General features: G+C 45.3%; 1 protein-coding gene across 1 annotated transcript in view; it reads left to right on the top strand.

Moving 5' to 3' along the window:
* Positions 1-25,047, top strand: part of wwc1 (WW and C2 domain containing 1) — a 44,814-nt gene that overhangs the window by 3,784 nt on the left and 15,983 nt on the right. Inside the window, exons 2-9 of the mRNA XM_004556833.5 lie at positions 12,069-12,178; positions 12,478-12,681; positions 13,510-13,586; positions 14,379-14,458; positions 19,536-19,665; positions 22,976-23,122; positions 23,397-23,467; positions 23,774-24,019. Coding sequence (XP_004556890.2) covers positions 12,069-12,178; positions 12,478-12,681; positions 13,510-13,586; positions 14,379-14,458; positions 19,536-19,665; positions 22,976-23,122; positions 23,397-23,467; positions 23,774-24,019 — 1,065 coding nt within the window. The remainder of the gene's footprint in view (positions 1-12,068; positions 12,179-12,477; positions 12,682-13,509; positions 13,587-14,378; positions 14,459-19,535; positions 19,666-22,975; positions 23,123-23,396; positions 23,468-23,773; positions 24,020-25,047) is intronic.

The raw sequence follows: 25,047 nt of genomic DNA, 5'->3' as shown, positions 1-25,047 counted from the left end.
GTTCATTTTTACCCTGTAATCATGCTTTTATTGCTGCTTTGAGGCAGCTGGAAGCTAGTGAAGTATTTTGAGCTCTTGGCAGCCTGAACATGTTCATTTATTAATGTTTAATCAGACCACCTAGACTGCTCTTAAATAACTTTTTAGCAACGTTATTATTTTTGGCTTCTGGATGGTGTGTCATTTTGTGTTTGTAGTAGATGATTTTTGATATCTTGCTAATGATTAAACGGGTCAGTAATGAACAGCCAGTCCAGTGAGGTTCCTCCAAATAACTCACTCCAAATACCTGTTTACCTCTGCGTGAGGAATCATTCCTTCTCTCGGGAATAATCTGAGGATGGAACCTCGAGCTGAGTGTGTCACAGAGCAGAAAGCCTCCTTCAGTTTGTTAACCTGTCATAAAACCTTGGGTATCTCATAGCTCAGGATGCCAGAGGTGCTTTCTTGTTTGCTCATTTACATTCCTGCTGTCAGGCGTGGAGGTGTGTTACCTGTTCTTTTCTCCTCTCTCGTAGAAACCATTAGTGTAATAGGCTTAAAGAGGCGAGCGTGACAACGACTCGCATGTTCAGCTCACCACAGCGCAGAGGGGAGGGTGGGTTTATACAGGGTTTTTCAGTCTTACCAGTCACTTAAGACCCCTCAGACTTTGACACTGTGTCTGAGAAGTGGTCGTGCTTCCAGCTGTTAGATTAAAATGAGGATGATTCCATCTTTGAACGTCTGCCCGTTTTTCTTAATCAAGAACATTTGACTCCCAGAATAATTCCAAACCTCTGATAAAGTTTCCTGTAAGTAAACGGACTCAGAAAATGCCTCTGGGGTGAGGGGGCTGACTCTGCATGGTTCCTGATTCGTCAGAAGTCTGTTTCACCGCATTTAACAGAAATCTTCACATTTTTCCCACAATTTCCAAGCATGTGATATTCCAGGAATGTCTGCTATGTTTCAGTAAAAACTCCGGTGAATAAAACAGTTTGAAAACATTTTCTGGCAATCTTTAGACGTGCTGCACGTAGAGCTGGGCGATATGAGATGTTTTCATATCACGATATGTTTTTTTCATTTCAGGCGATAACGATATCTATCACGATATAAGCCAAATAACTATATTTGTAAGATTTAAATGTGCCGTTGCTCACAAGTAAAATGTGAAATAATCAGCAGTTTGTTTTTATTTAAATATTTATTTCCCATAATAAGTTCAACAGGGTAGATGTACTTAAGGAACATGAGACTTTTTCAGATAAATAAAGGCAAATATTGCAAACTACACAAAAGGCAGCCGCTAAAGCGTTTAAGTTTCAAAATAGAACAAACGAAACAGACTAAATTGTCAATTCCACTTAGAAACAAAATATTAATTCTAAAAATAAATCTTAGTTTGTTTTACAGAAGAACAGACAAAACTGACTAACTTTTGTCAGTATCAAATAAACTGAGAACTAAAAGGAAATTCTCAATCTCTCCTTGTTGTATAGCTGAGCTTTTCAAACAGTTTTAACAGTTACTTTAGTCTGACAAAAGCCGAATGACGAATTAGCGCTTCCAGTCAGAGACTGAGGCTACGTCCACACGTACACGGGTATTTTTGAAAACGGAGATTTTCCGTTTTCGTTTTAAAAAATAATCCCGTCCACACATAAAGGCAGAAATGAAGGAAAACGCTGCTATGAACATGCCAAAGCAGCAGGTGGCGCTAGATTCCTAACCGTGCAGAAATGTTGGCCAATCAGAAGTCTAGAAGCCTCGGTCTGAAAAAGTAAACAAAGCTGGGGCATAGAAGCAGAACCGAGTCGTATGTGTGGAGGGACAGTAACTGTGTGTATATGTAAGCATTTAAACACTGCAGAGAGTAGAATTAACAGTATTGTAGAAATTCATTTCACCGAAACAATAATGTGGCGCACAGTGTGACGCATGCACCAGTTTATTGTATTTCCAGACTTGCTTTCGGCACAATTTACAGTGCACGCTACTCTGTTTTTTGTCAGACTTGAAATAGCCGAAATACCTTCACACTACGGAACTTCTATGGCTCTTCCGTTCGACAATCTCTCCGGCGTTGGAACCATCATCTGTTTTCTCTTCGGTCACGCTCGGTTGATTTTTCTAGTCGGCACACTCATTTCCTCCATTACGCGCTGGCTCCATTACCCGCTGGCTGCTTCCCAAACAAACACACGTGCGGCTTGGCACTTGTGCTGTACGTAACAAGTCACGCGACGTGACGCTGCGGCTGTGATTGGTTCGGCTCTGCGCTACTGAATTTGGATTGGCTGACCTTTTTTTTTTTTTTTTCTTTCTTTTTTCTTCTTTCTTTTTTTTAAGAGGACAAGAGTGGCGAGGTCTATCGCGATACATATCGTTATCGTTCTATCGCCCAGCTCTACCTGCACGTAAATAACCAGACAGACAAGCCAAACCAATCGCATACCGGCCTAATAAATAACAGCTAATAAACAAGAAGCACTCTGAGAGCGCAAACCGCCACCAACCCTCTCGCTCTGTGGGCGGCGTTTGCTTTGAAGAGAACAGCGCTGTATTTTTTTACACATTCACTTTGTTTTCTTTGTTCTTTTTAAATGAACTTTCAGAAGTTTGTAGTGCAGTGAAGGGCAGCGTGACAGATGTTTACTTTGATTACACAAACATGGAGTTTTAAATAACTGGACATGAAGAACCTTGAGCTTGTGATTAGAGCAGGGCGATATGACCAGAAATATTTATCACGATATACATTTGAAAATTTGCGATAACGATATAACTGACACTAGACAAAATACTTTACAACTCCACAACTTTATTAGTGCAAAAAACCCCATCAATGTATTTTCACTTAAACAAGCAGCTGTTTTTTATGTGCATTAAAGTTAGATAAAAATGTAACAGTGCAAATGCAAATTCCTCGCTGACAGTTTAACTAAAAGGCATTTCCAGTGGAAACTGGCCGACATATCCTCAGCATAACCATGTATAATATCCACAAAACTTAAAAAGAGGTTATACACACACAATACAGTAATATTATGTTGAAGCACAGTACGTATCACTCCGCGAGGCTCCGCCTACGATAGCCGTAATGCTCCAACAATCCATCAAGCGGTGCGGCTTCGTAGCTTAGCAAAGTCGTACTGAAACATTTGACAGATTTTCGAGCGCCGTGTACATAAAATCGTTTCGAGGTCAGTAAACACAACCAGATTTCATACATAAGGCACACGGGATTATAAGGGGCACTGTCGATTTTCAGAAAAATTAAAGGATTGATTTTAAGTGTGCCGTATTTTCCAAACAACACGGTAATAACGACGGCCCGCTAGCATGCGCTACCAAAAATAGTGCTTTGTTGTGTATCTGACGGGGGAAAGCTAAACCAGTTCCACACCACTGAAGTTGCAGCATTTTTACAAACCAATTCTGGTTCATCGTTTCATTGAACGATCCGCTCTCGCCCTTCTCATTCTCCGTCGCTGCCATGCTTTTTCTGCCATGTGCGTATGAAAACAAAGGCCCTGCGCCTGCGCGTTTTACCCATATTCTATCGCGATATTTCATTTTCTTATCGTTGCCCAACATTATACCGGTATTACTGTGAACGGTATGAGCTGGCCCAGCCCTACTTGTGATATATTATTATTATTATTATACTATAGTTTATTCACTAACTAAACAGCTCACTGTCTTTCTCTTACTTTCTCTAAAACACAATGAGGTCAACTTGAAGGAAAGCCAGATGGGAAATATAAAAGTGAGGTCAGAGGTCAAATGTGACATGGTATTTTATGGAGGTTTGACCTTATTTGAGCTTGAAGAAGAGGTCAGAAGTCCAACATGAGGTGATAATTTAGAACCCCCATGAATCACTTCATGCCTTCATGTTAGCAGAACAAGAAATGGCAGTAAAAAAACATAACTTTAACTTTAATGCTCTATGTAGCATTGTTATCACTTTGACTTGCAGATCAATATAGTGACCTTCTAGGGGAGGTCGGGGGTCAAATGTGACATGACACAGAACACCTGGAAGAATCATAGTTTCTATGTTATCAGGTTTTTTGTCCATTTTTCCACAAACAAATCCTGAAGTTGACCATGAAGATCTCGTGCATGTATTAGTGTTAATGGACTGTTAACAGTCGACACCCCTACAGGGTCTCATCAGAGTTCATTCAAAGCTTTTCCTTGGTGGAGGCAACCACAGTTAGCTGCCTGTCCTGTAGCTGGATCTCTGCAGATGTCAAGCTTCCCATCCAGGTCTTTATTCACGGGCGGTGTAGCTGCCCGAAGGCTTGTGGCAGATTCCCAGAGAGATCCGAGTGTGAGAAACATTGATCTGGTGACACTTTCATGTCTTTTTGAGCAGTTATGCGAAAAAACCCCAACACCAATCTGAACAAAACCAGACTGATCACACAGGGCAAAGTCAGCTCACGGTCTATAAAATAACTGCCGGGAGGCGATCGAAGTTACCAGCTGGGAATTTTTAGAAATCTTTTAAATCTTCAGGTTTTTCTGTTTTTTATTAAAACAAGATGAGCTGCAGTCAGCAGAGGAAGTGAGAATTTGTTGCAGGTGTCAGCGTACCGTCGGTTGTCGGCCTCCACTTATTTGGGCTGCTGGTGAGATAACAAACACACAGTCGCTGGTGTGTTTTAAGGTGGAATGGAGAATTTCTCCTCTGGTTGTTTTACACTCGACAGTCTTAAAAGTGCAGAAAGAAGAAAACAAAAGTCCTGAATTTAAAAAAACCCACAAAAAACAACACAGGCGCATTCCTGAAACACACAACGTGAGGGGCCGAGCGCTCGCAGAGCCGCCAACCAAAAGGCCCGATTCATCTGAAATCCCTTTCACTGCCTGCCAAGGTGCACGGGGTCAAAGTGCAGCGTGAGGCCCTGCAAACTGTAAACCGGGATCTAACCGCCGCTCTGTGCTGGTTTTAATGCGTAACCAGCGACTCTCATGACTTATTATTCAGCAAAGCATGAGAGGGTTTTACTTTGGTCGGACTGGTGCAGAAACAAAAGCTTTCACGAGCCATTTCTCCTCCTCCTCCTTCATCTAAAGAGTTGGTTTTATTCATGTTGTAAAATTACAGCAGTTATGAATTAGAAACCCCTGCTTCCCACTCTTTCTTCTTTAGATGGAGGTCACCCAGTTCCTCCTTCACCTGCCTCCGTCTTGTTCATGATTAACTTTGGATGACTTGAGTTAAAGAAAGAAGCTTAAAGCCTGGAAGATTTAGAGGACATACAAAAGCAGTTTTGAGGAAAAGTAAATAAATGTAAGCAAACCCTCTGAATGAGTACCAAGTGTACATGTGTAGGTAACAGTGGCTCAGGGACTTTCAGCTTGGCGGCGACTTTAAAGGCTTAATTTTGGTTAACGTGTCTGATTGATGCTTCTGGGAAAGACCCAGCGTGAGCCCTCAGGCCCCGCGGCGTTCGTGTGTGGCTTCATGGGGTGAAACTTTGGAACAGGATGTGTTTGTGTGTTGGGTGTAGCTTGTTGTGATGAGTTCAAACACCTGGAAGATGACGTGTTTTGACTTCTTCACACGGAGAGGAAACGAAGGTGGAACGCTTCCCGCTGTCAGACGTGCGTTCGCCTGACAGCAGAAATGTGCACCGCGTGAACTTAAAGGCTGACCCACAAATGGAAGGACGACCTCTCCGCTGTTTGTTTTTACTCCTGCAGCGTCGAACAGGTTTCCCCCTCATTCCCGTATCGCTTCATGCGCTCATCGATGTTTGCTCTGGATTACAGCATCGTTTCTCGTAAAGGAACCTCGGGGACGAGGTGGTTTGAATTGAAGGCTGCAGTCATGTGTAAATCCTCCCATTGTAGTCAGGAATGAAGACGGACAGCGAGTCTGATTTCCACACTCGGAGCATCTCTTACACTCGTCCTGTATTTAAAGCGAGAGCAGCAGCTTAGCTGATGCTCTGTATTTGAATATGGAGTCCACCTGCAGCTGTGCAGGAATATTTGTTATTTTCTGTCACTGTGCTTTCCTCCTGCGCTGTTATGGCCTGATTCTGAAGCTATAAAAACTGCTCTTTGTTAATTAACAAGGCTATTTGTGAATTGCGCAGTCCCATTTTAATGGTGGCCTTGGGCTCTAAAGCTCGCTCAGCATGCAGCGGTTTATGCAGAACTTCAGCCCGAATGAAAAGAAGAAACGAGGGGAAGAAAACAAGTAAAAAACAGAACCAGGATTTCTGTTTTAGATTTTTATTTTAACATAAACAAACACGTCCCAGACTAAACACAAATTCACACGAGAAAACTCATCCTCATCCATGGACACACATCCTGATTCTGATCTCGGTTTTCAACATTTAACAGTGCGAGGTCTTTAGTCATCATTAAAGCTGAAAATTCAGTCAAAATCCACGTTCTGATGGCCAGATGTTCAAGATACACGCATATATTAGGGGTGCAACGATATTCGTATCGATATTGAACCGTTCGATACAGTGCTTTCGGTTCGGTACGCATATGTATCGAACAATACAACATTTGTAATTTATTTTATCAACTTTCCTTCTGACGATGCTGTCTGTGTTGAGCGCTCAGTGGATCTGCGTTCGACTACTCCGCCTAGGAGTCGAGCGCAGATCCACTGAGTGCTCAACACAGAAAGCATAGTCAGAAGGAAGAGCGCAGGGCAAGCTAGCGAGACAGAAGTTAAGCTCTCCTTGCAACATGGCAAATTGAACCTCCCCCACCCTCATTCAGATCTGGCCTTTGGAATTATTTTGGTTTTCATGTGACGTATGACCCTGAAGGTAAGCGAGTCATGGACTAAAGTAAAACAGTATGTCGGATGTGCCACGCAATGCTCAATTACATGGGTGGGAACTAGTGTGTTAGCGCAGTTAGCTCGTTAACGTGTTGGCCGTCCTGCCCCAGGCATGGGGCGATCAGAGGTAGCTCGTTAACGGAGATTTGCCGTGTTGTGGCGTTAAGGTCATTTCAACGAGATTAACCTGAAAGCACCAGTGGGAACACAACGAATATAACTGCACATTTGCGCTGACATCATCCCAGTGCAAAGACAAGTGGAAGCAGACAAAAACAACAAGCACGCATGCTACAAACTTTACCAGAGTCATTTAGACAGCTGTTAGCACAGGATTCTCCTTATGGGGGCCTGATATGTTTAATATGCTGCTGAGAATATAGCCCAGAAGAAGCTATAGTATAGCTTTTATTTTGGAAAGAGACATTTCTCTGTAATAAACTCTCTTTTGAGTGATTCCTCAATCAGATATATTTATTTTTTTATTACTTTGTTGTTTCAGCAACATTAAATTTAAAAACTGTACTTTTGAGTTAAAATATATATTTATAATTTTAATAAATGACAAATTAAAAAGGCATGAACATTTTTTTTTTGTATCGAAAAAATATCGAATCGTGAATTTTGTGTATGGTTGCACCCCTAATATATATGCAACATATATCCAACTAATAACAAAACTGTGGCTTGAGAAGAATTAATTAAGTTGAAATAATTAAAAGGAGAATAACTCAGAAGACAAAATTAATCAATTGGATAAAAAAAATACAAAAAATAATCATTTTTGAGTGATTGTTAGTTTTACTCCATTTAGAGCTCAAATAAATGGAATAAATAAGTAAAACGCTAAAAATACGGTAAAATGTCAACTTAAAAATGTGACTGTAATATAATAAATGATTCTGTAAAGGGAAATATAATAAAGATGGCTGTTTTAATGTATGAAACGACACCTGCAGCTGATGTTGGGTGACGGCTCAGTGTACCCGGGGTGTTGAGTGTCTGACGGGGTTAAAAACACAGATGCGGTTACACATGTGTCATTTTGTCCTCGCTGATTCAAACCACGCTGAAAAATGTTTGGATGTCATTTGATTCATTTTGAATTACGTTGCTTTCCTTTATAAAGAAACTGTTTGTAATCAGTTTGAGTACCTTGAAGGACACGACGAGGTCAGAGTTTGGACGATGCAGACCTTGAGTCTTCTGCAGGCGCCCAAAGTTTGAACGCAGCACCTGCTTTTCTGGGGCGGTAAACTGGTCGACACGGGTTTTCACTGAGCTTTAAAAGCAAAAATGCATTATTTTTTTTACAAAACTGCGTCATCTGTTGGGAAGCGAAACCCATCTATAGAGGGCAGCGGGCTCCACAGCCCAAGGTCTGCAGCTTTAGCCGGCGTACAGGTTTGGATGACAGGGATGTGGAGTCCAAATTCAAACGTATCATCCGCTCTTCTTCTTGTACAGTCAACAACCTCTCGCTCTCAGCGGGAGGTTTTACACCTCGAGACTCAAAGAATGAGGAAAGTGCTTATAAACTGTCCAGACTGCCGCGTCAGGTCTCTGCTGCTGGCCCTGAACGTGTGTCATCAGAACAAAGGAATGTTATTGGTCAGATAACGCAGGTATGAGGTGGGTGACACGGGGCAGGCCGTCTCGGTAATGAATCCACCGGTTATCTGTCGGTGGAGCTTTATGGCTGTGATGTGGTGAGGGTGTTTTACAGTTGGACCTTGAGCAGCTATGAACTGGTTTGAAGCCTCATAACTCAACCTGAGGAATTTGCACGCCGCCTGACTCACCGCTCAGCTATGCAGCTCGCCGCCCTGTGTGTTTGCACTCTGCCTCTCGTTTTGTCAGTTTGCATCAGAGCGCCGAGGCTCGGCTCAGTGTTTACCTTGGTATGTGAAACCTGAGCGTGGGGGGGTGCACGTACTCGTATCAGGTTTTCACCCACTTTTGTTAGACTGCAAATTCATTTTTGACCAGAACGTCACCAGAATGACTTTTATGCTTCTTCTTTGAGTCTCGTGTGAGCTCAAAAATGTGCAGCCTTTCATGTGACGCTAAAAGTCCTGTAATTGGTGCAATTAAAATTTTTTTTTTTTTTTTTTTTTTTGTGGTGGGGCTGGCGACTCCAGCATTATCCCCTCTGAATCCTGCCGCTTACGCCCAAACTCACAGGATGTAGTTTTAAAATCTGTAAGTGCAAAGAAAATAACAGTTTACTGCTTCTCTAATGGCAGCGGTGCATTAAATGTGTAATCTTGCGTGATTTCCACGCTCAGAAGCGCCCTGTAAATGGAGATTTAGCTCAGTAATGCTCGACTGGTCTGAAGTAGAAACCAGCATCCACATGGATGACTGGCAGCCCTGCAGGTGAGCTGTGTGACAACAGGTTTCCTCTTCCAGCTCCAGGCCCCTGCGAGCCTGATCGAAACACTCCGCTTCAGACAATTTTTTTCTACTCTTGGATCTGTATGATGTCATAGAGAGAGGATATCCCTAATATGGTCATCTTGGGGATCCCACTCAGGAGAAAGTTGCCTTTTTTAAATTTTCCTGTCATCTAAAGTAAAAACACGTGAACACACATACCCGAGGTGTTCACCTTCACGCTGTGGCATGTGAGGACTTCTTAAAGTGTGCTGGATTTAGATTTTGTTGATTTTGGACACTAACGGTCCAAACACACATGACTGAACACGTCTCATTGTTGAGGTATTATCGGCACGCTTGTTTACGCTCACTGTGGCTTGTTTTTGATCTGCTCCCTTGGCCGTTGCAGGCGGTTTGAGCGCTGATGCAGTGAAGCATGCGAGAAGCACACAAGCACCATTTGATTGACTGACGGTGAAACGAAGGCCGTCGCCACCGCTGCCAGCTGGTCCGCCGCTGTGAGGGGAAACTGTGACGGAGAGCGACTATGTTAGCGACTCCCCTTGACGATCAGAGGATAAGATTTAGCCAGTGGGAGGAAACAGAAAGAGAGGAATCAAATAATGGGATACCTGAGCTGCCGGCCGGTCGGACTGCCGGCTCTCTCTGGGATCAGCAGCCTCTCCGTCTTCCCCGGCTAAATTTAGAGCTGAGCTGAGGGGGTCTTCTCCGGGCCCCTTTCATTATTCATCAGCTGAAAAAGGACCCAGTTCAGTTTCTGCCGTCAGCAGTGAGCCGACTCCGAGTTTATCTGCAGTCACGACATAACGAAGGAACGCTGAAAAGAAACGCTAGCGACAAGCCTCGGAATCAGCGAGGGAGGATTTCATACATCTGTGTGTTTGTCTGGACAAAGCTTAGCACACAGACACATCCAAATGCTTTTATCTCACACACACACACACACACACACACACACACACACACACAGGCTTTTTGTCGACTGATAATTGGCACGCTGGGATGATGTGTTTGAGTTTCCGTATCTAAACAAAATGAAACCTTAAAGTGAGGAAAACGAGGGCAGCATCATTTATGGATGTGGATTTTCAGCTTCTCATATTTGGATGACGTGAGCCACGAGGGTCAAACTCACTTTAAGTTGTGGCTAACATGTCAACATCTCTGAAAATATAAACCATAAAAAAACAGATTAATATTCAGTTTACTGTTTTGAAAGTATTCACTTTTAGTTATCCATTCACCAAACATGTGGTGAACATTGTGAATTATATATAAAAAGATGAGTACTGTTAGTACAAAGAAGCAGAAACTATGGACACGATCCAGTGTTTGGGTTCTGAGTCCAGCTGGATCGGGTGTGGATCTGTTCAGCGGATCTGTTCACGTCAGCAGCAGGAGATCTGAAACAGGACGGAGGAAGTTGGCATTAAAAGGACGAACAGTGTGGAGTTTTTTCACTCAGCAGCTTTTACTTCTTGAGCGTGTCGACGTGACTGAAAATCACAGCTGACTCTCTGCTTCTGTCCCGCTCGCTCGAGCTCTTATGTGCCAAACACTTGTTTGGAAGCTTTTGTTGCACTTAAGTTAGAAGTCGTCGTTACAGCCTTGATTACACTCGGTCATTCCGGTTGTACTTCTGTGGACTCTGCCTGTGGACGAGTGTGCGCGACCACCAAAACAGGCACATGGCATCCATATAAACCCCTGTGCCCGCTGTCTGATGGTCAAATTTACATCACTCGGACCCTTGCAGACTCACAGACATGGGAAGTAGAAACTTAAGCCACACAGTGAGCGCTTAGCAACCATTTGGCGAGGCAACGATCAAAAATGGTTGGCGAGCGGTTTCTGGAGGAAACATGATCACATAGAGGTACTCGTACTGAGACAAAGACCTGTGTGCTTTGCTTACTCGCAGGTTACCGCTGATGAAGCAGCTGTGAAACTAAGAGTGATGCAAACTGTAAACGGAGACCGTCAAAGTAAAAGTTGAGGCTTTTTGAAATGTGTCGTTTCAGCAGTAAAGCACGACTTTTACTTTGAAGTCAAGCCTGCTCCACTCTGTGTGCGAGGAGGTGCACACACAGCGAGGCCGAGAGCAGGGGACAAGCTGGCAAAGCTATAAATACAAATACGGCTCAGATGGAGGCGCATCCTTCCTTTCCATCCATTTCCATATAGTTAATATAATTTCAAAATTAAATTATAAATCGCTTTCTAAAGATGTCGTGTAGGAGTAATATAAAAAATAAAATGAGTCTTCAGTGGGCATTTAATAAAAAAGTCCCAGCTTTCCTCTGGTTGATGTCCTGAGATCAGTTCACGCACAGCAGGACTGTGAAGTGGAGAATATGACACGGTAACGTGGTTGTTATGAGTCCACGTGGGATTTTTAATATTTAATGTCAGCCAAGGCGCTTTGAGGTCGAGAGGTTGCCCCGGAAACCTCCAGGCGATGCGTCACCACCGCCTGTGGAATGTGGCGGGTCGGTTTCCTCCTATTGTGATGAGTGACAGGGACCACCCCCCTACACACCCAGCCTTTCTCCTATCCCCCTCCTCCTGCTGCTGCTGCTGAAGAAGCTTTCACACAGAGAGCGAGTGGGGATAAAAACAGTGTTTGAGTGGGTTCATTCAGCAGGGTTTGAATGTTTGGGTTTGATTTGGACGCGTTTCCAAATAAACAGCTTTAATGGACTCGATCTTAAACATCGAGCGGGCAACACAAAAACATGTAGAACTCATGCAAACAGGCGAGTCAGAGCCCTCCTTTGCATCCGGATCTGTGACAGCCCTGATGATGAGGAGTGATGAAGAGCTTTCTGTGCTCTGACTCTGTTTTTCTGTTTCTCAGGCAGACGAAGCCTCTGACGTTCGCCGACTGCATCGGGGACGAGCTGCCGGTTGGCTGGGAGGAGGCGTACGACCCCGTCGTCGGAGCGTACTATGTCGACCACAACACCAGTGAGTTTCTCTCCTCATCATCCTGTTTCTCCCTCCTCTGTGAATGAGCTAAGGCACCAGTCAGCCTCTCGCTCAGGCTTGGAGGCGGCTCAGCTTCATGAAGCAAAGGACCGGCAGGTTTATGGGACACTGCTGAATTACACTGTCGTAACAGTCTTTTCTGTTCTGTTGTACATTAAGAAGCTGTGATCAGTTCCTCTGCTGCATCAAAAGAAAGCTAAGAAAGGTTTTTAAGCTTTGTGCCTCTTCCAACCTTTGAACTCCTGCTCATGTTTCCTCTTCATCGTGTTTTCCTCCAGAGAGCACCCAGCTGGAGGACCCGCGGGCCCAGTGGCAGCGGGAGCAGGAGGCCATGCTGCGGGACTACCTGGCCGTGGCCAGCGACGCGCTCAGCGCCCAGAAGGAGATCTACCAGGTGAAGGAGCAGAGGCTCCGCCTGGCACAGCAGGAGTACCGCCAGCTCAACGACGCGTGGAGGGACAAGTCCACGTCGCAGACGAGCTGTGAGTGACGGCCGAAATCAAAAACCTCCGTCTGTCTGATTTTACACGAGAGATCAGCTCTGACCTCTGTGTTTGCGATGTGATGGACAGAGGAGGTCAGCAGGAGTCTGTGACTGATGTCTGCAGACGACACTGATGTGAGAGCAGGAGGAAGAACGCCTAATTCTGCTGGCATCACACAGTGTGACAGTGACAGCAGTAATCACGCATTCATACATGTGATCGTGAGAAAAGTGTCAAAAACAGTCGTCAGTACAAGAAAATAATAAAAAGAATATAGAAAGATAAAATAAATAATTAAGAAACTATTAAAAATAAAAAAAGGGAATTAATAAATTAATAAATAAATAATAAATAATAAAATGTACTTTAAAATGTAAAAACAATTCCTTAATTTGAAAAAAGAAAATTTTTTAAAATTTTCAAATAAATATAATATTTATAAATATCAATAAAGTTAACATAAAAACAAACAAGTAAAAGTAAAATAAAAATATTTATCAAGATATAAAAAATAAAAAATGAAAATATTTTTAAAAATAAAAAAATTGAAATTAAAAATGCATTCAAATTCAGAATAAAAATACAAATATTTAATAAATATAGTTCAATAAAAGTAAAAAGAGTAAAATAACGTTTTTATTAATCTGTACATTGTCACATTTAAAAAATAAATAAATTCTGTATAATTTTTTGGGGTTTTCAGCTTTTCTGTTAAAAACTAATTCAGCAGAGGTTTCCTCACTGAGACTGTACCAAATGCTTCGGCCTCAGCCTGAAGCTGAAATCACAGCCTCTCTAACGTCTAACGTCCCGTTGTTTCCACAGTGAATTCCAGATCGTCCTCTTCCAGCAAGTACGACCCGGACATCCTCAAAGCCGAGATATCCACGGCCAAAAGTCGGGTAAGACCACCTCCGTCCAAATAGGAGGCATAACGTTAGCTGAGCCTGCAGGCATGTAAACAAACATTAGGAAAATAAGGTGAGAGAGAGCACGGAGTCACATTTACCTACAGCAGAGGACGACCCACCTGCTTTGATTAGTGAACAGTTTACACGTTAACGGCCGGCGGGCACTGCGGGCTGCCGGGCGCTTCGCTGCAGGGTGGGGGTGTTGAGCTTTCTGGCCTCCTAGGCTGGTGTAAACCCTGCTGTTGTTCATCTTGAAAGGGGAAAAACAAAGAGCGTCACACACACACCTCCTGGCTGTGGATCAACTATGCACTTGAAGAGTCACCTGAGTCGAACTCTGGCCACGCCCCCCCACATAGTCAGCATTTTAATTTGTTCAAAGCAGCACGACCACATACCAAACTCATTCTTTCCTCGTGAGATGTTTTGGACTCTTTTAGAGCCGCTTTGCATGACTCGCGGTTCAGAATGATCCTTATTTGCCTGATACTGGGCTCCCTTTGATACAAACCATGTCGCCTTCACTCCAACTACTTTTAAGCCAACGTTCTTCTGATTGGTTGCCCCCCATAAAGAGAGAGCCCCTCTCTGTGACATCATACAGATCTGAGAGTAGAAAAAACTGTCTGAAATGTCTTGTTTAAACACCTGTAGGGTAACACACAGAGCTCAGCTGCTCTGAAGCATTAAACTCCATATTTGTGAGCCACTTTTAAAGATGTAAGACGTTTTGGTCCTGGAGGTTTGGTCTCTAACCCTCACCCTGTCTCTGCCTCTTCTCAGGTGAACAAGTTGAAGCGGGACCTCGCCTGTATGAAGCAGGAGCTGCTGTACAAAGAGCAAGGCTTCGAGACGCTCAAAGAGTGAGTTTTGAAGTTTCCCGTGTCTTCTTGCTGCGTTACCTCGATTGCCTTGCTGGAGTCCAGAGGGGTGCAAAGCGAGTCCGTCCTCCTCGCTGAAGGGCAGTGCTGACAGGCGTGCTCGCGAGCAGCCGGCTGGGGGGTTCGGTCCTCACCTTTTTCGGCTCCTTATTTAATTTGCGAGGCGGTCAGAATCTGACATGAATAGAAAGTGTTTGTGTGACCTTCCCTCAGTCTCACAGCCCAGTTTAAAGGGCAGACAGGTAGATTAATTCCACCCGGAGAGACAATCAGCAGCCACGTCCTAAAGATTGATGCTTAGCTGTTTCGATATTAGTTTGTTGGGCAGGTTTTCACTTTTTCATTCTGGGTTTGCATCGACATGTCAGCCAAAGAGGAAGTTTACTGATGCTGTGGCTGAAAATCAAGCGCAGCCATGTTTGTGCTGTTCAGAGCTGGTGTGACGTCCCGAACGAGGAACAAAAGGATTTCAGATTGTGTGACCGAAGCCGTTCTCGAGTTCTTGTTGACGTTTCGGGCACAAACAAACACAGGATTAATATTCCTGTTTGATGAAATCTGGAGGGCTTTTTCTTTTTTGAGGTGCAGTTTTGAATATTATACCAGGTTATCATACAAACAACTCATTCACCACAGGTTACTGTAGATCCCAGATCATCAGGGCTATCGTTCGCATTCTTCCTGTTCCTCATCCAGAGTAAACCACCACCTGTGTTTTATTCCAGAAAATTCAAAAATCTAACACTAACACAAATGTCTGGTCTGGGAGGAAAAGCTTCACGATGGATGGAAAAAAACTGTTATGCAGTAATAACAGTTCAAGAGTCTGAAATTAAAGTTTTATCATTGGAATAGGGATGGGTATTGATAAGATTTTCACGATTCCGATTCCATTTTCGATTCTGTTTAATGATTCGATTCTTTATCGATTCTCTTATCAACTCTTTTTAAAAAAGAAGATTAGCTTAGAACTTTGTTTTATATCTTCTCTTTGAACAAGATAGAAATTTAGGAGTAACATGGCCTTACAAACCCAACAGTGAGATCTTAAGAGATCTGCAGCCTACGGCTCTTCAATGGGGTGTCACAGGGTCCCCAGGAAAAAAATTGTAAATGTAAAATAATAAAATAAATATTCTTCTGTAGCAATAACAAAGTATAACATAAATTATTCTGTAGCAATTACACAAGAATATCCAGTAATGTCCCTGCCTACAATTAAACACATTCACTTACTGAAAATCATCTGCTGTGGCAAATGGCTGCAAGCCTTTGACCACAAACTGAGTCACTGCTCGGTGACATTCGTATATCCTGGCCTGAAAGGAGACGCTACCGGTAGACTGCAGCGAGAACTGCCAGCATCTGAGCCAGCCAGACTCTGTCTCATCATGGTCACTAAATGCACAGTAATGGCAGGTTTGTAATAAGGCAGATCGCGCTAACATAATATGCACTGTTAGTTGATTATTTACCTGCCGCATTAACGGGAGAGGACGTGCAAACGTTACCGCTGCTGCTGGGTTGAGATTCACTAGTCGAGCGGAATTAAAAACACGACATTCATTTAAGGTCATCATGTGTTTTGTGAACAAATGCTTTTGCATATTCGTAGTGTTTCCTCCCTTAAATGAAATATCTACTTTGCAAGTACTGCAAGTTGCCCTGTTGTCATCCGCTCTCGTAAAGTATAACCAAACTTTTGAGCGTTTGAGCCGCCGTGTTTCCTGCCAGGTAAATGACGCTCTGGAATCGATGAGGGAATCGTTTGCAAAAATGGCAAACAATTCCAAGGAAATGAAACAGTGGGAACCGGTTCTCAACAAGAACCGGGTTTCGATACCCATCCCTACATTCGAAGCACTTGAGCTACGGCAAGAAAACAAAACGGGCAACAATAAAAATGAATAAACTGAAAAAATAAATAAATAAATAAATAAAATGAACACAAGCGTCTTCTAGCTGAGATCAGGAGAATCAGAAAAACACGTCACATGAATTCATGAACGTGTCAGATTCTGACCGATATCGTCGCCGTGCTCTCCTCTGTTGTCTGCATCACAGTGAAGCGATGTTTGGAATTTGCCCCTCTGTGTGTGTGTGTGTGTGTGTGTGTGTGTGTGTGTGTGTGTGTGTGTGTGTGTGTGTGTGTGTGTGTGTGTGTGTGTGTGTGTGTAACTGTAAACGTGAAAGTGGAGATTGAAGTGGTGTAAACGAGCCGCCACTTATCGCCTCGGCTGATATCACACATTCCTTCTGATCGTTAAACTCTATCAGGAACAATGCAGATGTGAGCGCTCGCCTCTGACCTGCTTCCACCCCTCCGAATATGAACTTAAAGTGGCCGAGGCTTTTTTCCCTCTGTGTGCGAACAGGAATGTTGGGTCTGTTTGTCTTGCCCCTCACGGCACAGTGAGAGTGTCAGGAGGATTAAAGAGCGAGCGGTCGGACGGCATTCCTCCGCGACTTTCCCCTCCCGCTCCACTCGCTACGCAGACGGCGTCCGGACAGCCAATCCCCCCCCGGCTCAGACTGGAATGCAGCCACATGCTCGGCTCCTGATAAGTTTTCACTGCCACACACGAGAGTGAAAGTTTACGAGCAAAAAAAGAGAGAAAAATGTAAACCCAAAAGTAAACGCAGGCTTCCCGGGACTTGAGTTTAGCTTCGTTCATTGGACCGCGCTCTGAAAAATGGAAACGAGGCCTCGCAGCAGATCCACCTGTAGCTCCTGCACAAGCTCTAACGTATAAATGCATCAAATCCAAGCAAGTATTGTAACCAAAGATGCAGTAAAGCATTCCCCACAAATTCAACAACCAGGCTGTCCCATCAAACATCAACATTACACACAAATCTGGATGTTTAAAGGAGAAAAACACTGGACTGGGATCGTTTTGACGTGAAATCACATTTTTTAGCTCGAAGGAAAAAGATTTGATTTCTTCTGAACACTTCAGGCACACTCAGGAAAACAGACACTGTATGCAATGAAGTCCAGGATGTTGTAGACGGCAGCAGGTCTGCAACCGCTCTTTGATCCAGTCTGTCATAATACAGAGACCGGCTGAGACAAAGTGGCAGGGCTGATGTGACAGGTGCCCAACATCCCTGCTCTCGTAGAGGATTATAATATAATCTGTTAACATGGAGGGAAACCTCGCAGATGTGCCTGTGATTGTAAATTAGACAGAGATTAATTTGAACCTTTATCGATGTTTCAGCTTCACACTGAGCTGAAAGGAGAATAGTCCAAATATATGAAGTGATTAATCTGAATACATGTGTTCAGTTTATTGATAAATGGCTGTTCAGTAAATTGAAGTATTTGGTATTAAAGGTGGAGCCTAAAGATTACAGCTGATTAATATACTACACTACTTACCAAGCACAGTGATTTTCATGAGCTGCCCGCCCTCGTCTGACAGGACTCGGAGTCAAACGTGCTCGTGACCGTGAATCAGCCTTAAAGTTGCGGGTTTCAGTGCGGACGTGAGTCTGAGGTCACATGTGTCAGGCGTGTTTACCCAAACGGGAGCAGGACCTGCTGATGACCAGGTCCAGGTGACCTCCCTCGACCATAAAAACCCAGAGGGCACCTCCCCCTTCAGCAAACACTCCTCTCCTGTATAAATTATATATATATCTGTGTGTGTGTGTGTGCACGTTTAGATCTGAAGCGCTGCTTTCAGTGAACATGAGTCCATGTCTGAGAGGGATTTCAGAGGATTACTCGTCCCCTCGGCCTGTTACAGACAAGTGCCTCCCTCCCTGCTCGCTTCCTCATTCCTGCTCTACCTTGTTTTGTCCCTCGCTCGCTCGCTCCCTCTCGGCCCGATCCTCCCTCCCCTCTTCCCTCTCTGAAGAATGTGGACGGGCCGGTTGTTCAGATGCATGCATGACTTACCGATGACGGGCTTTACACGGCTGCTGCCGCCGCCTCCGAGCGCAGCCAAGCTGCACTCGCAGCCGTGACAGGGATCCTGCGTCTCACCTGAACCAACAGTCGACCCTCGTCGTAGTTAGAGTTGGAATTACTGACACGTTCCACTGACTGCTCGGTTTTTAAAATATCAACCACGACTGAGCGTGTTGTTATTTTTAATTTCTCATTAAAATATAGAATAAATCATCCATCATATTTGAAAGGTCTGTGGGCCGATTAGAGGAGGGATTAAACACTCACTCGCGTCCTGAAAACATCTGTCCCATCAGCTGTTTCACAGCAAAAACAAACAGAAACAAATAAAAACCCAGCGAGGCGAAGCTTGGACCTCATCCGCCTCCCTGAGCGATTCAGAGACCGGCCACCGGAGGCGCGTGCGTGTCTGTCCGGGTCGACGCTCCTGCGCCTAAACCGCACACCATTTCCTGCAGAGGGTTTGATGTAGTCAACAGCCTGATTACACGTTGGCTGATAAACTGGTGACTCATTCATACCAGTGACAGTTATGAGTTCACCAGTAGAGCTGGAAGAGTCTTTTAATCTGAAACAAGGCGTGGGATTCATGAATCCATCTAAATTATACAAGACTGTTGCACATTTATGGCGTAGTAAATGGTATTTTTTGCAGGGCAGTAAGGTTGCGTTTGAGCTTGTGATGCCTGTGAGAAAGGACGGCTGTGGGAGAACATCCTGACCGTATTTTCACACAATTATTCCGATTTAATGTCAGAACGCGGCCCTGTCGGCTTCCTCAGTTCTGACTCACTTGAGGTCACCTGTGGGGCGCGACGTACCCGAAACTGGGGGAAAAATCAAAGCTCGGTTCATCGGAGCTCGATTTACAGTCATGAGTGGAATCCAAACCTCGTCCCTGACATTTACACTCGATGTGTATCGCTCCGCCACAAAGAGTAAAAAGTCAGAGCCGATAGATGTTGAATGACGTGTTTTTACTGGAAACCACGAAGGTGAGAAGACTGCTGAGTGACGTGCTCGCGCTGAGCAGCTTCCTCTGGCCCTGTATCAAAGCGCCGCTAAGTGAACAAACATCTGCTCACTTGGTTTTCAATCTGAATCCTAACTGACCTCCTCCTCTTTCTCTTCCTCCTCCAGGATCGACCAGAAGGTGTCCAACAGCCCGTCCGGTTACAGGCTGCAGGAGGCCCAGGCCATCCTCAGCGAGGTGCGCTCCATCCGCGACGCCATCAGCTCCGGGGAGAAGGAGAAGCAGGAGCTCATGCAGGTAAACCTGGGTTGGAAGCCTGGACATCTCACATTTACACTCTCAGCAGGCTTCACGTGTAATTTATGGCTTATTTAAGGCTTAACAGTTACTCTGGGACGTCTGGAGAGATGATAAATCTACCTCGACCTGCGTGAAGAAGCAGTTTGGACCAATAAACGTTTAAAAACATCAGACAGCTGTGAGGATGTTTCAGCAGAGCGTGACCTTTCAAAATAAAACCACAGAGCTACCTTGACTCTATGTGCTTCACGCCGGCGTTTGGATCGTCTTTCTTCCTCCTTTTGTTCATCGACAGGAGGGCACTCGATGTTAATGTGCAGCTGAACTTTTGGACGCAGGACCTTGCTTGGCTTGGTTAAAGGTTTGAGTTCAGTTTAGACGAGCTGGGAGCATCGTGTATGTTCATCTTACAGCTGTGCACGTGTGTCACATGATGACGAGGACAGAGGCGATGGTCTTAAAGTGTTCGTGGAGCAGACGCCGTGTGAGTTCAGTCAAAGGCATCGATAAAAAAAACGATCAGGTGTCATTCTGTATCGCAGTAATGTGATTGGCATTTCTCACTCTGTAAGAGAACGTCTGAACGTCTGCGGTGCAGCTGTTTACGTCATCGTAAAGTGGGAGAGACTGACGCCGTTAAAACCGCGAGGCAACGTCGGGCTGGTACGTCAGCACTCACGTAAAGCATTAAAAATACAAGTGTCTGAGGGTTAGACCCAGCTCGGCCAACGGAAGGGGATCCAGCTACGATTTAAGGAGGTCCGGTTAGAGGAAAACAGCCTTAAAGAATTCAGTGTCTGCGTGCAGTCGAGCTGTCAAATACAACAAAGAACATACATTTAAATGATGAGGAGAGGCTCCTCTAAGGTTTTATTCATTCCATCAGATGCATTTACAGTGAACTAGCTCAGCTGCTTCCTGTTTTTCTGTTTTCACTCTGTAATTGATGTGATTGGCCGAGCAGCATCACATGGACACAGTTAGAAAGCATTCGTCTGTACGTACACCAACATAAAGACAAAAGATTAAAATAACTTGGGCCTGTAAAGATGGGTCCAGACCTGGACCGCGATCCACCCGTTGGTGACCACGGGACCGGGGTGATAACGGCGGCAGGAACCTGAAGGTAAAAAGAAGACGGCGGGCTGGATTACAGAGATGGAAAGCTCGGTTGACTCGCGGAGAAGTCGGTGGTTAAAGCTGCTGCTGAAATGCTCGAGGAGCAAACGGACGTGTTTAATTATCGTTAACGTGAACAAAGCTTTCATTCTTCCTCGCTGTTAATATTAAACTGGTATCAGTGTTTGCACAAAAAGTTGATCCTAATTTTAATCTAAGGCATTTTTAAAGAGGTTTCGAGTCCTGAAGTGTAGCTTCAGCTCCAGGCTCTCTGTTATCTTGTTTTCATGTACTGTATCTTATGTACACAGTGACTCACGCTGAAGTGACTTTTAAAAAGCCTGCAGGCCGTCATGTGTGTCGAGCCGTTTAAAGGCCGCTCGGTCTGCTTTTCTTCTCCCACAGCTTCAGGTTGCAGCTCTCTGTTTTGCATGAATGACGGCCTCATGGCGACCTACGCCGGTATCTCCCGGCACCCATTCGCTCCTCCACGTCCTTTCATTACAGCATTAACTCGTCCATATTTCCTCCACGGCTGCAGGGGGATTAAAGTTGCATGAAGAGGATGAGGGTTTGTTTACAGGTGTGCACTGAGACGAACTTCGAGTGTTTGATGTGTCGTTTTTTGGGCTCTGATGCAATGACTTGAAAACGTATGCGGTGGTAATTTACGGAGCTGAGGGTGCAGACGTGTGCGTCTGCCGTCTGCATTTGAAGTGCATCATTGTAAAAATTCACTGCGACGCACATAAAGATGGAAACCGTCAGGTGTGCTGTGACTGCAGATTGCTTCGGAGGTAGGAGGAGGAAAGTGTCTTCAATAATAAATAATCTGCTGCCTTCCTCCTTCTGTCCGTCTCCCTCCTCCTCCCCCTCTACCATCTGCAGCTGACAGCTCCGTCTGTCAGGCTGTCTGTTCCTGTGTGTTCACATCGTATATCTGCATGTCAACAACCACACATTTATTTCTGAATATGAGTATATACACAAATATTAAAGGAATCCTGTTCTATCGGAGTACTGCATGAAGTCTGATGTCATCAGTTAGTATCAGAGGGGGGTGTTGATCAGGTTCAGCTGCTTTGGCCTGAATGACGTTAACAAGGTGCACCAGAGGGGCAATGATGACACAAACCCCACAGGGACAGTTTCACACTGATGTCTTTTCGCTGCTGTTAGCGTGAGGTGACCTGGACCCTGCAGAGGCCACACCCTGAGCACATGTGTCAGACGTGGGAGGGTCTGCAGAACGTTCCGCTGCCTGTACCGTCGTTCAGCGTGACCGGTTTGGTGGATCAGTGAAGGTCTGGGGAGGCACTCGTTGGATACCTCAGTCCCGCCCAGTCGTCCGGTCGTGTTGGTTTGTTCTCGGCTCTTCACGGCTGACTGCAGGAGGACGGGGCAGGAGATCAGTGACCTCCTCAGTCCCCACATCTGAATCCAGTCCAACGCCTTCGGGAGGTGGTTAAACTGGAGATTTGGTAGCACCAACATTCAGCTGACAGATCTGCAGAGAAGCTGATTTAAAGCGTTTCACGCGTTAATGGAGCTGCAGATAAAACTGTGGGACTGTAAATGCTGTAATGATGGAGGTGTAGTGTTATTTTTCTGCTCCATATAAAAGCGGGGATAAGCTGCAATCCTCAGCACACTTCAAAACCAACCGCAGACTTCATCGTGGTCGTAAAGATGAAAGGGAACGCGGCGGCTTTGGCGGCTGCAGCGCAAACACAGAAGCAGCGTCTCCTTTTTCACTTTCAGGAGTCGCTCCTTCACGCCTGCCCTTTGCCCTGAGCGGCGTTCACTGAGTGGCTCTGTGCAAACAGGCTGCAGTTCATAAATGATTCTCAGCTTCAGTTCCTCGATGATCGAATACGACTCGAGGGCAAAGGTCAGAGCATTTGAAAGGAATGTCGGGCTCACAAACATTTGACTGACACCCTCACGCAGGTGGAATCCGATGGTCTTATTTCTGTGATTTTTATACTGAAATAATGTAATAAATCACAAATATAAATTGTAATTCACTTAATATATGCGCAGGTTTTAAAGGTTTATAATAGTAACAATAATGATGATGGTGGCTGTTAAGCGTTCTGCGATGCTGTCGTGATTCTGCGCCTCTTTCCTCGCTGCGGTTCGTGCTGTGACCTTCGGCGCCCTCTCTGTTTGTCTCGTGTTCCTGCAGAAACTGGCGGTGCTGAAGGACGGCTTCCGGCTGGACTCGGACTCGCAGCAGGAGCTGTGGGGCAGCAGCACCTCGCTTGCAAACTCCGACCTGTCCGTCCCGCGGCTCTACTCCGACGCCAGCTCGCAGACTGACATCCCCGCCGAGGTAAGCCCCGAGCCGGAGCGCGTCCAGGGCACGAACTCGTTGATTATGACTGTTCGCCATAATTAATTGTCAAATATAATCCAGTGTACTTATAACTCCACAGCTAGTTTCTTTATTATTTTCTTCTTCTTTGGTGTGTCAAGATGGTCGAACGCTGTTGTTGTGGAACATTAGTGGAAGTGGAATCTCACACTGTCCACAGTTTTCAATGAGTGTTGTCAGTAAAACGTTGAGTTTTAACCTCCATCGTGCTGTTTCGTTTGTTTTCATTCAGTTCATGACCAGCAGCAACAAACTGGCCGAGAAGGTTCGTGTGAGCCTGAAGTACGAGGAGGCCAAGAGAAGGTAACCGTCTGTCTCTCACACTGTCAGCTGATTCAAATGTAGAGCTTAGATAATGATGAGGCTGGAGGTGGATACTAGAAGGAAACCCCTCAGAATCTCTGAGATGAAAAAGTCTGATCTTCAGCACAAAAATGTGAGATTTAATCAAACTAGCGAGACGTCGCGGTGCATTTAAAGTCTGTTTGCTCCTGATAATCTGCCTGATTCTGGGCTTAAAGGTGATTTTAAAGTGTTACGTTTGTTTACGGCTGGAACGACGATTTCTGTTGAAAAAGCTGAAACTGTTTCCTTCGTTTCCTCTCCCAGGATCGCCACCATCGAGGTGCAGATCGCCAAACTGGACAGCGAGGCGTGGCCGGGGCTGCTGGACCCGGAGCGGGACCGCCTCATCCTCATCAACGAGAAGGAGGAGCTTCTGAAGGAGCTGCAGTACATCAGCCCGCGGCAGCGGCTGCAGCCCAACGACGCAGAAAAGCTGGAGTCCGAGAAGAAGCGGCTGGAGCGAGACCTGCAGGCCGCCAGAGACAACCAGAGCAAGGCGCTGACCGAAAGGTGATTAATGTACGACTGTAATGAGAACGTGTGCTGCAGGGTGAGCGCTGATGCTACAAATCACAGTTCAAAACCCAGAGAAACGTCGCCCTGACACCGCGGCTTTCATTTTTTCCTGACTTTTAGAACCAGGATTCGGTTCCAGTCGTTAGTGTGAAAACGCACTTTACCAAAACTTTGTTTGTGTGTGATGCGTTCAGGGAGCGTCTGGGTTTGCAGGTTATACTCTGCAGGTTGTCAGCGTCCTGCTGTGTGACATTTGTATTTTCTCGCCATGCTCGGATAACCGTTCCTCCTCCTGTGGTTTGCTGCAGCAGGACTCGCTGTGAGTGCGGTTCCCTCGGTGTACCTCCTGTAATCTGGAGGCGGTATAAAAAGCACAAAGTCGCAAGCTTCAGTGTGTTATGCAACTCCAGCGGGGAGTGATTTACCTTTGCTCGTCATGCACGGTGCAGCGATGAGGAACCTCGTGCACTTGCAGAGGGTGCGGGGCCGGGAGCCGATCCGCGGTGGCGACCTGTACGAAGAGCCCGATGGTACGGCAGCGCCTCATCAATCACCTGCTGGTTCAGTTCCTGAACGCATCTGCAGAAACTAAAAAGCAGCTGCAGCGTAAAGGAGGTCAGAGGTGATGACAGGTGTGTGTAAACAGCGTCATTATGTCCTTACCAGCTGGTGATGCAGCTGACCTTTACAGACGTCAGCCCTCCCCAAAGAGCATAAAGTATCTCCTCCTCATCATCATCATCAGTCCCTTGCATCCCTCCTAGCCTCGTAGCACCACTTTCACATTTCCTGAATACCACAGACACACACACCCCCCCCCCCCCCCCCCCCCCCCTCCCCCCCTCCTCCTCATCCTCCTCATCCTCCAACAGGACTCCTGTTGTTCCTGTTCAGGTCAGACTCTACCTGAGCTCAGACTCTCTTTGTGTTGCGTCTCCTGTTCCTGTAACCTGAGAGGCTACACAAAGAACAAGAACCTCTTTTAGTCCACCTTCTCCCCCCCTTACACACACTCACTCACA

Source organism: Maylandia zebra, linkage group LG10, assembly GCF_041146795.1.
Source record: "Maylandia zebra isolate NMK-2024a linkage group LG10, Mzebra_GT3a, whole genome shotgun sequence".
Lineage (NCBI taxonomy): Eukaryota > Metazoa > Chordata > Actinopteri > Cichliformes > Cichlidae > Maylandia > Maylandia zebra.
This window is presented reverse-complemented; position numbering and strand designations above follow the sequence as displayed.